Source organism: Pezoporus wallicus, unplaced genomic scaffold (genome assembly GCF_028554395.1).
Source record: "Pezoporus wallicus isolate ANWC-B61680 ecotype Strahan unplaced genomic scaffold, APGP_CSIRO_Pwel_v1 contig_4131, whole genome shotgun sequence".
In the NCBI taxonomy this organism is placed as follows: Eukaryota; Metazoa; Chordata; class Aves; order Psittaciformes; family Psittacidae; genus Pezoporus; species Pezoporus wallicus.
The window spans coordinates 10,416,286-10,433,748 of record NW_026641950.1 but is presented as its reverse complement, the minus strand read 5'-3'; the positions used below and the strand labels follow the sequence as shown (position 1 = coordinate 10,433,748).

The following is a 17,463-nucleotide window of genomic DNA, read 5'->3' as shown; positions in this document are numbered from 1 at the left end:
AGAAGATAGGAGCCAGCATAAATGATCGGTTTACCAAACCCACAAAAATCCTAATGTAGATTAATAATGCAGTCTTAAATGATTTCTTCTTTTGTGAGGTACTGAGTACTAGAGTTAATGGTAGTATCAGACATCTCCTATGGGACAATCTTTTTCAAACATTCCTTTGTTCAAACAGCTTTCCATAACTGAATACCACTCAGCTCCCACTATATCATTAATATATTCTAATTCAATTTAAAAGAAAATTCAGCTATGTTAACCAAGTTTATTTTCACGTATGTAGAAGACTTTTCTTGCCCACTTTCAGTACCTTGACTATTTATATAAACTGTGTGTTCTGTTTATTTCAGAATACAAGGCTCTCAGAACAGAAAACAAAGCCATTTTTCATTGAATAGTTTCACAGTAATGAGTCTACCCATTACTTCTTTCCATTCAAATGCACAATTTTCGCATAAGTTATTCTTCTGGGTTGTAATGTCAAGGAAATTTTATCTATCAGCTCATTATCTTGAGGCAACTGTTAATGTCTACTGCTAATAAAAAGAATACATAGAAAGTTTATCTAATGAGAAGTACCACTTTTACAATTTTTTTTTTTTTATATTTGTGAAACAATAATGATAACAACTGTATTTCATATGCAGAAAGAGTAAATGAAGTTTGGAACAGCTAAAACCAAATTTCACCTTTCTTATTCTTTATATTCCCTGATACATCAACAATTGAGCTATGAAATATTCCATCACAAGACTATGCGGAATAATCAATGCATTTTAAGATTATACAGTTGAAACTTAGTAGTGAACTTCCTGTTATTATTTAAAATAAATAAATAAACAATTCAAGTATTTGTTGGTTCCTTAATTTCTTTTACAACAATTTCACTTACTGTTTATATAGAGCACAAACATACTCTGAATAGAGCAAGGGCATATCCATGTGCAAAGCACTTGGCATGTTATAGACACTGTAAGAAATATTAAAAGAAACTAGCAACAGTAGTCATAATAATAACAGATCTATTGCCTTAGGAAAACACAGTTTAAAAAATCTGGTCAGAGCAGTGTGCAAGGAGCTGTAACTAATGCACTGATGGCATTACATGGCCTATTGCTCAGAGACCACCGCTCCAGGAAATATCTTCTAATAATGCCATTCCACAGACTGACTTTGCTGCCTTGTCTTTATCACTTGAGTTCTTTTATTTCACTTATATATGTAACTTTTCCTAAAAAAGTTGTAATCTCCCCTAAAATGAAATTCTTTAATCTGTTTTTTTTCTGAACCCAAAATACAGGGGTTATAAAACTTAAAATTACTGTTGAACAACTGTGACAGAACAACCCATCTAACACAAATACTTCAATTTCTGCAAATAAACAGAAAAATAGATTTACACAGCCTGAAAAATTGAAAATGAATAAGCCATATCCATTCTTTATGACTTGTTACAGCCAAAGTACTAGCTACCCTTCACCTTTTCCTGACACAGCCATTACACACACGGGTTTGGATCTCAGCAGTATAGTTCAGAGGTCTAGTGAAAGATCTCTTGCTCCTACCAAACATCTTGCCGTACTGTCCATCATTATGACAGATAGGGTTAGGACTGTACTCCAGATGATTTTATCATTGTCAGCCTCCATATATAACTGCAAATAGGTTTCAGGGGTGACACCTGCAATATGTAACAACCATATCTTATATAAGCTTTCATGACAAAGCCCTAGAAAAAAAAAAGTTATGCTTTCTTTTGTTTTGCTTTTTTTTTTTTTTTAATTTGAAGTTCAGATGAATGGTGTCCGCAATATTATTTGGGAATAAGTTCAACCTAAGTTTATAATAATAAAATTCTTTAGATGAATAACAGTGCTACAATTTGACTGGTACAATTTCAAGGACTAACAAAACTCATTCTTTTGCTTCTGCATAGCATCTGACACACCCCTGGGCTGTATATTATTTTAGATTCATTAAATGCAAGATAACGACATCTATTAGACAAGTCTTGTTATATTACAATAAATTAACTTTTTAGAGTTTAAGAGAAAATGCTTATATTTTCTTCACATGAGTAATCATGTTCACTGCAATGGGATTACACAGAGAAGCATAAAGCAGTCGGAAGTGATCTATTTAATATATCAGAAGTTTCTAGCACTAAACATTTTGCAATATCTATGTAACTTCTAATACTTTGAAAATTGTGCCAGATCCAAGACCCTGGAAATATGCTTAGATTGAACAATGGCAAAACAAACTTACTAGTATCAAAGGCACCAGCAACAGATCTTTTTTCAAATAGAAAGGAAAGAAAAACCAATATTTCAACAATATGGATAAACTCTTACCTAGTGGCTGCCCTGCAATGATCCTGGCATTTTCTCCTGCCACTGCAGCCCTTGCATGCCTCTCGCTCATGTACTGTACGAACGCATAACCTTTGTGCACTGAGCAACCAACTATTTTTCCATACTTTGCAAAGATCGCTTCAATGTCGCCTTTTTTGACAATGGCTGTGTTCAGATTGCCAATGAAGACTCTGGAGTTGATGGACTTTGGGTCATTCTTATTGGTGACATTGCTGGTCTGTGTTTTGCCGGTCATGGTTGGATCACTTAACTTTAACCCTTAAATAAAGAACAAAGAGAATTATGTTTCAAAGCATACAAACAACCCTGACTCTAGATGATTTTTCCAGCAATAATTCACTTTTCATTTTTCAGTTAGGGTGTATCTAGAAACAGAAGATTTATAATTTCTAGAAATTATTATCAATAAAAACCAAGGTAGCGCTTTTTAAAATACTGTTCATAAGTCAAAATCAAACTTCCTATTTTTATAAATGTAAAATATACCAATAGGTCTCTTAATACAATGCTGTAATAGTGGAGCTTTACTGTAATCATATATGTGGATTTCTGCTTAGAAATTCTGTATTGGCTTTTTAAATATCTAGCCATCTAGAAACTGCAAAGCAAGAGAATGAATCATTATCTTATGTAAAATAAATGAACATTCAAGGCCATGTAGAGAACAAATTCTAAAAATGAAAGACAATCCTCTTTTGTTTGGTATCAGCCAGAGCACATTTCTCACCAGCTAAATATAACTGACCATTGTGAAAAGTGCAGGGCAGGTAACATACAGTTCTTTACTGGAATCAATATGTTTCTATCAGAACAATTTTCCCTATTAATTCAGTGCAAGAAAGAAAGGAGAGAAGACAGTGCCTTATGTTCCTAGAATTAAAAAGTATGAAAACAAGCTTCCTTAATTATAGGAACACGAATTTGCTTGCTGCTTTCCTTTGATGTCACAAATCTAAATGCATCCTGGCGTATCTCAAATAGAAATATCCCCATTATTCCTGGGAAAGATTTGGCAAAGGAAAGAAACAAAAAAAATCGTTTTTGTGTTCATCTAGCCTCACACTTCTGAAATGAACATAATTTTCTTAAAACATTTGCAAATTCCACCTGCCAGCAGGTCCCTCCATATATGAGATGGAAGTTGTCATATGTTACTGCTACTTTCTCTTTAGATGCATGAGACAACAGAAATATCAAAAATATGCATACCTCTAAATAGTGAAAACTTGTTTTGTAAGGAGGAGGTCATTTAGATAGCAGTCAAATATAGGCCATGTCTTTCAGCTAAGAATAATGTTACTATTTTTTAACCTATTCATACTTTTGATTACATCACAGTAACAGCTCAGGCAAGAAGAGGATCCAGTTAAATACTGCTCACAGTTAAACCTCAGTTAATTTATCAGGATGAAAGGGAATAATGACCTCTCTTCTGGATACCTAAAGCTTGACACTAACTACCACAATTTTCATATTTAAAATCAATTATTACAATCTAGTAAGCTAGACTGACAAAAAAAAGAAGCCATTGTTACTTAACTCTGCATAATTCCAGAACAAAATGGCCACAGCCACAACCATCCGCACTTTGACCATCTCTCTTACACAGGATCCAAATCCTATCTTTCAGTTTAGAACGTACAATGGAGATGTGTGGGCAGTTCTCCTGAGTCCTAGCAAGCAGTCTGCTTTATTAAACGAACTACATGCGGTGAAGCTACCAGTCAAATAACTTTCACTTGTTTAATAACTTAATATGAAAGTGTACTTCATATCACAACATTCAGACAAAATACTGTAGAAAACAAGAGCGAGTACATTTTTGCATAAGTTTACAAACTGCAAATACATTCTGGAAACACAAGATACTGTATACATTACAAATTTCATCATGGAAAAACAGGAAAACTGCCTTTACCAAAAGCCTCTGAGCTTTAGCATATAACAGACTCAACACTGAATATTTCTAGATTGCTGTGCAGATTGTGCATGTTGAAGTCATGTCTATGTGCAGTTTAGATGAATACTATGAGCAGTCATATAATATGATTGGTACCATAATAATTTAAAGAGAAAACACCTACAAAACATAAATGTTATCCACACTGAGCTCCATGTTGGTATAAAGTAGACTGCTGATACTATCTGAGAATTAGCAGGTTTAAATACATCGACATAAGAAGGATGTGGACCTGCTTGAGCAAGTCCAGAGGAGACCACAAAGATGATCAGAGGGCTGGAGCACCTCTCCTATGAAGACAGACTGGAAGAGTTGGGCTTGTTCAGCCTGGGGAGAAGGCATCAGGAAGACCTTATAGCAGCCTTCCAGTACCTAAAGGGGGACTACAAGAGGGCTGGAGAGGAAATTTTTATAAGAAGTAGTGATAAAAGAAGGGATAATGGCTTTAAACTGAAAGAGTGCAGATTTAGGTTACACATTATGAAAAAATTCTATACTGTGATTGTTGTGAGGCCCTAGAAGAAGTTGCTCAGAGTTGTGGCTGCCCCATTCCTGGAAGTGTTCAAGGCCAGACTGGATGGGAATTTGAGTAACCTGGTCTAGTAGAAGGTGTCCCTGCTTGTGGCAGGGGTGTTGGAATGAAATTATCTTTATGGACCTTTCAACCCTAACCATTCTCCAATTCTATAATCTTACATATACCTCTATTTACACAGGAGTTAAAGTGGCAATAGCATCACCATGTTAGCTTAAATAGCGTAATGACCCAAACTGAAAAGTTAACATAGCAGAGGAGCTAGGAATAAAATTAAAAGATAATGCAGTCAAATAACTGGCTTTTCCTGTGCTGCCAAGATCCACAGTGTGCAAATACCATTTCTGTTGGGAAAACTTTACATGGAACAGTACTGTGCTCACCTTTGTGAAGATCCAGCAAAAAAGCTGTATCTGTCCTTAAATAATTCTTAGCATCTTTTTAACATTGTCTGTGTATGTTTATCAGCTGTGTAGCTCAAATGATTTTATAAACTCAGAGAGGTAGTGTCTCACAAGAACAGTGGTCTAGAAAGCAGTAGATTTGGCTGGTAGAACTTTACCTTCCACTAGCCTTCTGTATGACTCTCAGAAAGATACTTTTTTGTGCCTCTGTTTCCATTTTTTAGACTTCAGATTTGCTTTTTTTGACTAATATCTGTCTCTTAATGTATATTTATATACCTCCTAACACAATTATGTGATCTCAGTTGGTATGTTTGAGCACAATCAACACACTAATATTAGAAACAAGGGGACAAAATCTAAAGAAAATCTTCTGCCAGACAAAACTTGCATGAAAATTACATCAACAAAACTCTTCAATTATTACCACCACAATTGTTTTCCAAACACCAGAGTAATACATTCTGTATTTCCTCAATTGTTTAGCCATCTAACAAGGGAATTAGTGAACTGTTCCTTTTTCTATTTCACAAAACCCTTATTTTTGCCCAGTTTTACTATCCACTAATTTAAATGGACTTTGAATAGGACACTGACTGTTTTTCTCTTGTATTTGTTCTTTGCAATGCAAATTTACAATATTTTTATAACACAGAGTTGTCTGGTGGGTTCTCTCATATTGAAATGAGCAATCAGAAAAATGTGCTGCAGAAATTCGGAGGGTGAGAACAATCGTAACGTAAATAATTGAGATTTGATTGTCTTGCTGGTCAATGGATAATACTATTGTGAATATTTCATAAAAAAAATCAAAGATACATGGAATCTTCTTTAAAATGATAAAGAACTTCTGGTAAGTTTTATGCCTCACTTAAAATATGCTTCTGTGAATACTGAATTATACCTATCTGCTCTCAGCTATCAGTAAAATCACAAACATTGTAACTCATGCAACCATAGAATAAATGAAACAGTGAAAGAAACATATCTGAAATCATTTCATTTCCTTTCAGCCTTTAATAAGGTATCTTGCTAATTTCCTATTCTGCAGAGATCCTTTCTGGTAAAATGAATCCTCTATATGCCAAACAAATCTTAAAAAATGCTTAAATGTTTTACAAATAAGATCTTGCTGTCTATACACTTCATCATATTTATTTATTCAATACACCTCATGATATACAGCATTATTTTGTGCTGTAGCTGACAATTATTCTACTTAGAACTAATTAGTTTAAGTCTTAGTATACTGGAATATAGAAGTTATAAAGTTATAAATTAGACCATTTCTATTACTACGTAGAATCTCCAATTCAAAGACTAAGGTTTGCAAGCTTGTTTTAAACATTAAAGTTTCTAACATGTTAAACAAGAATAAAAATGCAAATGACCAAATAAGACTCCTATTATCCAGCACACACATGTGAGAAGTCTAATCCAGTCAATTTGAAGTGCTGAAAAGGGGGGCAAATTTTAAACTCCAGCTTCCTTCACTTTTACAGGGTTTCCTGATGAAGTTCAGTTAACCACCAGCATTGCTTTATGGCTGTGAAACTCATCTTCATTCCATAAGATGAACTTTTGAACTCACATCTCCCATTTCACAGATGTTCCTCCTATGGTGCCATGTATAACTCCAGAATAGTGAAGACAACAATCCCTTTTACAGTTTTGCTGTGTCCCAGTGCAGGAAACAGCACAGGACTTGAAGCAAAGGAAACGGGAGCAAGTTCTCAGATTCTACATCCCAGTAACTCCAATGCATTTCTTTGGAGGGTAGGGGCAAGAAAGGACCAAGATGGTCTTATTGGACCTCTGCTCCCTTTGCTGCTTATGCATTTTACTGATGACTTTTCACTGTACAATACAAAATTTCTCTTTGAAGAGACAGCATTTTGGACAAACTGCAAAACAATTTGGGACATATGAGTACTTGAGGACTTAACCTGTTTCAAGGGATTTTGAGAACGATTAATTCACTTCACTATCTTCCTAGTTGTACAAACATTTCTCATCTTAAAAGACTGATTGGAACTCATCAGTCCAGTTAAATTTCTACTGAATACTGAAAATTTGTCTCTGAAGTTATCCTTATTAATTTTGCTATTCTGAATAGAACAATGAGGCCAACCTGTAACAATTCTGGTAGAATTAAAATCTCCGATAAAATTTTGCCTTCAAAAAGTTTTGTGATTCTTTCAGGAGCTTCTACATATTTATATGCTTTTATTCTAGAGCTATTTTGCTTTCTTTTGTAAATAAAATGTTTTCTTCTTTAAAGCAAATAGGAAAAGTGTATGTATTTGAATAAACTAAATATTACTTGTCGTGACTTTAGGCAAAAGGTTCTACTGAGGAAAAACTGAAACAAGAACACTGAAAAATCTTTAAAAATAATCTTAAATGTTTTCTGTAGAGAGATTAGAACCATAATATTTATATTGAGAGAGATTTAATATCAAACTTACAGGTACTTATATTTACAAGAAAATGTTAGGGAAAATGAAACATGCTTTCATCCCCACATGCAGAAAAATACAGTTTGAGATCATGTGTAGAGCTGAGCTAGAAAATAATCAACACTCTCAATTAGATCTGTGTGAAATCAGAAGACTAATTCTGTGGAGAAAGATTTTTAGATATGAAAATTCTCATCACTGGCAGCTTATTCTAAGCACCCTTAAATTTCAGATTTTAATTTTACTATTTACAATAATATAGCTTGCGCAGTAAGATGCATAGTACATGTCTGATAATTACAAATCCTTCCAAGAAAGACAGAGAAAGACCTAAATAGATGTGTGGTTGGATAGTGATGTCTGTCTCCCCAGTGAAATCCACAGTGAAAAAAGTAAAGCCTATATGAAATTAATTGCTAGGACATTTGGGCATCCTGGCAAACATCAAACATTGTGGTATTGGTCCTTAGATGGACAAAAGGGAACGCTATAACACATGGTCAATCTCTGATCAAAAACACATGGGGTTTTGCTCTCTTCATTATTTCCAAGAAATTTCTCTTTGACATTTTATTATCCAGCCTCAGTTAATAGCTGAACTTTTGTAAATATCAAGATTCAGTCATTGCTTTAATAGCTGAGCTTGACTGTGACTTAGTATCCATAAGGTTTAAGAATTGATAAATCTTAAAATGCTCATTGAGAAAAAAAATAATGCCATAATATATTTTCAAATTACTTTTTAGCAGCAGTGACAACATTAATACTTTTGTAGTGTTGCAGACAAATTTAAGACATTTAAAACCTGGAAGTGTTCTTTTGTAGGTTAAATTTTTTAAAGCATAGATTTATCTTGCATGACTAATATTTAGGGAGAAAATTCAATATTCATGTTAATTCCTTTAATAAGCTTTCATTAAAAACTATTTTATTTCCATTAAATCAGTCCTTGAAAAAAACCTATAGAATGTTACATACCTGTTGGAAATAAGAATATTGAATATTTTGTGGTAGGGGGAGGGATAGAGGGAGAGAAGAGAGAGAGAAACAGGAAGCTATCAATCACATAAAATATACTTTGCCTTGGAAAATGCTTTTCTTCTTTCTATTTTAAATTAATTTCTAATGAATTAGTATATCTAGGTCACACAAATAAAGAAAAAGTTATTCACAAGTTTGTTAGTTAAATCCACATCAAAATACTCTGGGCTTTTCCAGTCCTCATTAAAGTCAAAGTATCTGCTTCTCCTCTCTCTCCCTAAGATATTCTGCCTTTTTATTTTTATTTTGTATGGTTTAGGTTTAAATTTTCCTTTCAATTATTTTGGAGAAGAGGTTGACACACCATGCCTATACACAATGTTCCCTTCAAGCAAGCATATCTGGAGCTGTATAAATGACAAAATACATCAATACTTGCTATGCCACATTTTGTAGAAAATGAAGGAATAAAAATTAAAATGATGTAGCAGATCACACTTCATCTGTTGTCACTCTCTCAAAGAGGCAAATACTCTCTTTTTGAGGAGCGTGAATAAAATGTATCCAAAATCCCAAGGAGGGAGAGAAAAGAGGAGAAGGTCTGAGGTCTGTTCATGTGGACAGAAGCTACACATTCTTATTGCCCTGCACTAGTTCATAATGCTGGGATCTTTTCTTACCCAAACGGGCAGAAGAAAATGAAACCTGTCAAGAGTTATAAGGATTTTTCCTGCCCTTCACATGCTCTTTGTTCTCAGGATATAGAAAATAACTCTACATAATTTTGTGAAAAAACACATTTCCCTAATATAATTTTTTGATGAGCACTCAGTCATGGGGACCCCCATATGAGTACCCCCCCCCCCCCCCATATTTAACCCATGTTAAGTACAACACTTTCTCTATTTATCAATTGTAAAATCAGACCATCTGTTGGCTAGGATGGAAAAAAAAAAAATTACTTATGATAGTGCATACCAGTACAGCTGCATAAATAATACATCAGATTCATGAGAAAAACATTAAAACCAACCAACCAAATAAATATATAAATAAATAAATAAATAGACTTATTTGGGATTTAAAGTGAAGAGGATTTTGAAATAAAGAAGTTTCATTACCGAACTGTCTAACCCTACGAAGAGATATGCCCTTACAGGGAATACCTGAGAGACGCGGATATTGAGATCACTTAGCAAATTCCAGAATGGGACCTTCAATATATCTCTCAGGTAATGCCTCACCTTTTAAAATGTCTCCAGGAGAGAGAGTACAACCAGGATATTTTGACACCAAGGAAAAGCAAACAAATAAAGGGTTAACTTTCATACTTATCTTTAACATGTCTTGGTTGCAAGTTATGCTTTGAATATGCCTATCCAAAGTATTGATGAAAACTTTTCATCTTGGGATGTGCGGCTTTTGTGTGCTGTCAGTCGCTGAACAAGATTTTAAAATTTGTTTTAATTTTTTTTTTTAAGAAAAAATCGAACAAAAGTTGGTGACTTTTCCCTTCACTTCCAATATTTTGATCAGATCTATTTGTAGCCAGCTATATCATCTCCTCTGAGTCACCATTTACCATTCATGCAGCAAGCTATATTAATCTTTCCTCATCAGTCATTCCTGCTGGCTTTTTAATAATTTTTAATGCATTTCTGACTTTCTACAGTTTCTGTGGCCTAAATGTTTTCAGCCTTCACTTTTAGATATAGTGAAAGTAAAAGTTGGAAGACTTCGGTTCTTCTTTTCATTTAGTGACATAGTGATACTATGGATTATCTAAAAATATCACATCTATATTTGCTGTCATATGACATTTCAAGCTAATCTTATGTTCACTAGGATTGCTTGGTCTTATTTGGCAGTGTTGCTTCCTCTGTTTTGCTTTCTCTTCAGCTTCGTATCACTGCAAGGATTAAATGAGCCTTGGCAAGTAAGACAGTCTCCTACTATAATTTTCATATTTCCAACCTTTCTAATAGACTTCAGTTTTCTCTGTTTTCAAGGGAGTTTACAGTCCCAAAGTACAACATCTTCTGAAATTTAACCAGTGAATTGTTTTAATGCTTTATAATTTAAAGCCATTTTCTTTTTAAAAAACAGTTCTAATAAGGATAACCATGGCATGGTTAGGTGCTTCTCCTACCACACAGTTCTCGTTCCAAACCTCTGTTACATACTGGTTTTGGGAACACATGACATTAAACACAACTAGGCTGATATGAATTATTTTTTCAAATGATTCTTAAGGTAAAATGATTATTTTGGTAAATTTGTCATGTCTTTTTAAGAGTAGCATCCAATCATTATTGCTCATGGAATAGCTACAGTTGACTCATAGATGGACTATTTCAAGAAAACTTCTGGTAGCATTATTTTGACTAGATTTTTTCTCCCTTTTGTTTCCTCTATTATTTTATAAGAGTTTGAAATTGGATTTGAAGAATGTCGTGGTCTAGACTACTGAATATCATACAGGAAGTCAAGATCTTCAAATTGTAATCCTAATTCTTGTACAGACTTGCTAAAAGCCTTATACAAGTCACTTAATATCTCCACCTTGTCCTTTTTCTTCAAAAACTGGAAATAATACTGATGATAGTCCATTCCAGTACATTGTTGCATGAATGAAATGAAAAAATGCAAAACACTGCAAATGCTGTGGCCGTTGGATGTTTAATAGAAAATAGGAAATGCTCAGTTCAATTGGAAACATAGGACTTCGTTTTGAGGATTAGTGATATCCTTGTTTGTCCTGTCTATATCACTTATAACCTGCCTATTTCTGAGTATTTTTCTGTCTTTTTATGTTCCTAGGTATTTTTTTACAATTTATCTCCCAGATAAGTTGATCAAAATAATTATTTGCTCTTTCATACTGGAGAGAGGTATTTAAGAGTATCTGACTTTCATAATAAGAGGCAAATTAGAATCACATTTGCTAACACATTCACTCTATAATGTCTTTTTCAGAAGTCTGTCCTGGGGATTTATGTCAGATGGCTATATTGTGTACCTGACTTAGAGGAAAAAAAAGCTAGTATTGACAACCAAGGAATTCTGATATCAGACTTTTGGTCTGCCGGTAACTTTCCAGCATGATGCAGTAAATCACTGGCATATTGTGTTTCTGTTTTATCTATCCCATTTATTTACCCTGTTCATTCTGCCTGGCTAGATCTTTGTATTCGTCATGCATGTACTGCGTTTTTAAAACCCAAGCACATCTGAAGGCAGCACGTAGTAGACTGCTATATCTCTTCAGACTCTTGGTTTTATTCCTTAGTCTGTACAGTACACCCTCAGTCAGGAACCCAAGTTTATTATTTACCACAAAACACCCGAATGATTTTTTTATCTAGAAAATCCAGCCTATCTTTTCATACACTGAATCTCTTGTGCATATATCAAAGTTTGAGATTACAAAAGTCATCAAGAAAAAGAGATATTCTCACCACTGAGGATATGCAACAAGATATCTGAAATTCCTTTCCTCCATAAACCTTAGAATTTATTGTGTCCACAATGTGACAGTGGAATTTTCCGTATGTGACTATGTATGGGACTATACACGGGACTATGCATATATAAGGTATATAGGCATGTGATGAATAACAACTTGAAGAAAATCTGAATATGGATGTAATGATGATGTTAGAGTCTTAAAGTTAGTCTTGTATTTGGATCTGACTTCAAGTCCTTTTCCACCACAGTCATGCAACCATGAATAGGGCCCTTATAAATTAGATCCATAGACTCTCCCAGGTTCATACCATTTCATAAACACAAAGATATCTGTGGAACATTTCTTTCTCTATCATCTCGGCTTGAAGTCATCTGAGGCTTAATTGCACTTCAGTTTCTAACACTGAAGCTTACAAGTAGTCTACTGTCTACAGAAGTATCTTTAGAATTTTTCAGGACTGTGTGGTTTGATATATATAGCATGTTTAAATCTATCCAAGTTAATTCATTAACCTATCTTGCCTGCAGAAACTATTTCAGTAATTTTTCTCTGCCATGACTATCAAGGACACAAAACCCAGTGTTTTAACTGATAGTTCAACACTTAGAACATTATTTGGGACAATGGAAAGCTTCATTCAATTCTCTGCTGCTGAAAATTAGAATGTGCATTCTTTGTTTTCTGAGTGTGTGCCTCGGGTCTCTTAGCAATCCCTGTAGTGTGGCTGCTTTGAGGTCCTGCCCCTACACCTCCCTTTCTAGATTATCATTAAAAGCATTTGACATTTACTTTGTAATTAAATCTATGGAAATTTTCATGCTCAAATCTTACCAAGCACTTAACTTTTAATGCACAAATAATTTTAATATCAGGCCATTTGTTTTTCAGCTCTGCACTAAGACATGGGAATTTAATGAAACTTAGCACAGTAACATTTTCATTGGTACTGAGAGATCACAAAGCCTGCCTAAACAACACCACATACCATATAAAAAGACCTACTTGGTAGTTTAAGAAACGTATTGAAAGAAATGTGTTCAATTACAGTGTGCATCATTGAGAATCCCTGAAACAATAGGCTATTTTTTCTCTTTAATATCCATCATATACACACAGAAAAAGTCTTATGTGTTCCCTCTTTATCCATTTCATGAAAAGCCAAGCAGAAATTGGCTCAGAATTTTTTTCCAATATTTATCGAACTTTGGAGTTTCAGCAGTAACTTTTGCTGCAGGTAGTATATACAAGTGAGATTTTAATTTAGAATACTAGTAAATCTTGGTGAAGCTGTGATTTTACTCTAGCAGACATCTGATGCCAAGCCCAATGATAATAGTATCTACTCAGATGACTGTTTTATTTATTTAATGCTAATTTAGAGATTCATTTAAGCAAACACAGTGAAACAAGTATATGCCAAAAATATTTTTCTAAAACCGTTGACCTGAACATTAATCAAACACATCGCTACAGATTTTTTGATGCAAACCATACAAGACCTGTTGTCAATGTACCTTTTCTAGCAGTGTGTTATTTGAGCAAATGGTGATTTTCCAGGATAGCACTTAATAATTTAATGTCAGCAGGTGCCTTGGCCTCTGGAATCCAAATCTGTGTAGAGCTGGATGCTGTAGAATTTGGTTCTGGCTGTGTATTCCTGGTTTTGGTCAACCCTTTGCAAAGAGCTCAATAAAAATTCTGTTTATCTTCAGATAAGTCTAAAGTGTCATTCTCTTTTCTTGCAATGACTTCTTGTACCATAAATGTCACATTTTAATTTCCTGACCTCTATATCACCTGTCTCATATATTCTTTTTTTCTTCTCATGCCTACCTTACTCTGCCCAAGTCCACTCACACTATTTCTTGAAGTCCACTTTGTTTCTTCCATTCTGCTGAGTCTTTCCTTCAGATTTTCCTCCATCTCAACCTTAGATAAGCAACACCAACATGAAATTTGTCGGACTGCTTTTGATTTTGCTTCCTATGGACCTGTCCCATAACTAATTTTGTATCAGCAGCTATTCTTTTCCATTACTATTACTCTATATTGTACCTGAAAGAGTGTAGCCTTGGAAGCACTGGGACCAGCAACACCTGAAGTGAACGTAATCATTCTCTATCAGTAGCAGAATTTTAACTGAAATGAAACTGATTTTTTGCCTCCTAATGTGCTTCAGAAGGGACACCACTAGAATTTTCAGCTCCAGTGCATTTTTAGACTATAAAAGAATGATTCGAGTAACACTGAGTATGTTGTACATTGCTTTTTCTCTTTCCATGCCTTAGATACATATGGGACAGGATGAAATAAAAGGAGAAAGGAAAATATTTCCACTAAATTTTCAAAATAAAAAATGGGCTATGATTTATTTTGGGGTCAAAAAATAAAAGCCTTCAAATATTTGTTTAAAAACTTATGTAGAAATCATTAAAATCATAGAATCATAGAATCGTTAGGGTTGGAAAGGACCTTAAGATCATCTAGTTCCAACCCCCCTGCCAGAATATTTAACATAAATATACTTCCTATTATCTTGCCTGTACCACAGGAGAGTGAAAAAAATTGTGTCTAGAGAAACCTCCATATGAAGAGCATAATTTTATTCTATATTTTATTTAGATACTTTATTCTATTGATTATATCCTATCTCTGACATCATCATGTAGGGGTAAAGCATCTGAGAGTGGAGTAAAAACTGGTTAGAACAAATAATTTACAATGAATAATTTATCCTTAAAATTTTACACCCTTTAAAGATTTTTCTATAGCTCTTGCTGTCATACTATCTAACCTCTGCTCTAAAGGATAATATTATTAGAAGGATTTATTACTAAGGTAAATCTGCTTTAAACCTCAGCATAGGTTTCACTAATCAAGCACAAATACAATCTGGGCAGAAAGTGGATTGAGAGTAGCCTTGAGCAGAAAATCTTGAGGGGTGTTGATCAAGGAGAAGCTCAATATAAGCAGTGTGTGCTTGCAGCCGAGAAAGCCAATTGTATGCCGGGCTGCATCAAAAAGTATCGTGATCATCAGGTCGAGAGAGATGATTTTCCTCCCTTACTATGCTCTCATGAAGCCCCACCTGTAGTACTGTGTTCAGCCCTAGGGCCCCCAACATAAGAAGGATGTGGAAGTGTTGGAACAAGTCCAGAGGAGGGCAGTGAAGATGTTTGGAGTGCTGAAGCATCTCTCCTATGAAGACAGGCTGAAAGAGGTGGGCTTGTTCAGCCTGGAGAAGAAAAAGCTCCAGGGAGACCTTATAGCAGCCTTCCAGTACCTAGAGGGGGACTACAAGAATGCCTGAGAGGAAATTTTTAGAAGAGGAAGTAGGACAAAAGAGAATAAGACGGTAGATTTAGATTACATATTATGAAGAAATTCTTTACTGTAAGGGTGGTGATACACTGGAAGAAGTTGCCCATAGAACTTGTGGATGCTCCATCCCTTAATGTGTTCAAGGTCAGGCTGGATGGGGCTTTGAGTAACCTGGCCTAGTTGAAGGTGTGCCTGCCTGCGACAGGGGTGTTGGAACCAGATTATCTTTAAGGTCCTTTCAAACCCAAACCATTCTATGATTCTGTGATTCCACGATTCTATGATTCTATGATTATTTAACTGGGACAGGAAAGGGTATAAATTGAAAGGAGAGGGGTTTTGCTGTTGTTTTTGTGTTATCCTTGCAAGTTAATCTGAATAGATGTACTTTATGTTTTGTCATTCCACAGCTTGCAATGACTAAGGATTTTTTTTCTTGTAAACACAGATCAGTTGCAAACAGCTTTTTGATAGCACCCAAATTTCAATGTTAAATATTCCAAATATTCTTTAATTTTATCTAGTTTACCTAGATTTAACTTGATCTAGTATGTCCAACATTATCATTTGCTTCCAATTAATTTTAGTGTTTCTTCTACCAAGTTTGCTCAGGAAACTCAAATAAATGTTCAAAAATATTCACATCAATGAAACTTGGCTACTGGTAGCTGAAACATAAAGAGACCACAGAAGCAGGAAAACCTGTGTGTATGAAAGCTATGGAAGAAAGCTGCTTGTGGTTTTTTCACTTGGCTTAAATGATCAGCTTTGGCAGCTCAAATTGATTATTTTCAGTCCATATTATCTTCTCATCCCAATTAATTGCAACACATGTGATGCTGCATGTGCTGAACTTAGTCTTGCTAGCACATATTAATTATTTGACAGAGAAAATTATTTTGAAACCAAAACATACCCAGGAGGGACCACACTGGTCTTCTAACATGCAAGTCTCAGCTACCCAAACACATTGCATACAACATACAGTCTTTGATTTCCTTTAGTGTTACTTATTCTCGTAATGTGATTATGTATTCTTATATTCCTTTTGAAAAAAAAAAAAAGGAAAAATCCTACTAAAGATCGTCTTACTCTTTTTCAAAACTGTATAGCTGCTTTGTTAGCAGTACACCACCAATTCCTACATATCTCATTTGTGTAAATGATGAAATCTGTCATGTAAGGAAGAAACTGCTTGTCAGTTCTTAAACATGCTACATCAAACTCTTTGAAAAAAAAAAAGGAATTACTTTAAATTCGAAGAGTAATTTGTAGCTGAGTAACATCAGTCATTAGCATTAAACTGTGCCATTTAAAATAGCCTTTTACTGTTTTTATCCACCCTTGTCATGTTTTCTTTAAAACTGATTATATGTTGATTACAGCTGTCCTGATAAGTTATTCAGCTCCTGATAGCTGGGAAAATTTCCAGCTGTTGTGGAATAAGAAAACAGAATGGCAGATCAATAGGTACATTTAGAAGAGAAATTGGAATGCACCTACTTCTGTAAATAAAATCTTTTAAACTAGCCCACCTTCAATTATATGAGAATTTGCTTTTAAAATTACCTATATACTTACAGCAAAAAGGTAATGATTTAACACTTTTTTAATGTTCAGTTCTTTTTATTTTTCATTGTAGAAAGAGCTAGGAACCTTAAGAAGGTATTTGATGAAATGATTACTATTCTCTTTTTCCTTCTTTTTAATCAATATGTGACTTTCACCCCTATCTTTAATATTTACATAAAGGCAAGTCAAATGCTATCAGCTTCTATAAAAGGAAAAGTACCTTCACAAGATGCATGTTTGTCATGGTTAGGAGAAGAATCTGGACAAAATTTCACCACATAAATATTTCTCAAAAGTTCTTTCCTTAGACGTTTCTGGTAGTTTTTATTGAGATATTTCTTTTTCTGTCTGTCAAGTCCTCTGAAGGAGATAATAAAAAAGAGT

The 17,463-nt window shown here is 34.4% G+C and overlaps 1 protein-coding gene across 8 annotated transcripts in view; it reads right to left on the bottom strand.

Annotated features, from left to right (window-relative positions):
* RALYL (RALY RNA binding protein like) overlaps positions 1-17,463 on the bottom strand; it is a 386,283-nt gene that overhangs the window by 190,817 nt on the left and 178,003 nt on the right. For all 8 annotated transcript variants that reach the window (XM_057426077.1, XM_057426079.1, XM_057426071.1 and 5 more), the window contains one exon: positions 2,358-2,636. In XM_057426077.1, coding sequence (XP_057282060.1) covers positions 2,358-2,613 — 256 coding nt within the window. In that variant the 5' untranslated portion in view covers positions 2,614-2,636. The remainder of the gene's footprint in view (positions 1-2,357; positions 2,637-17,463) is intronic.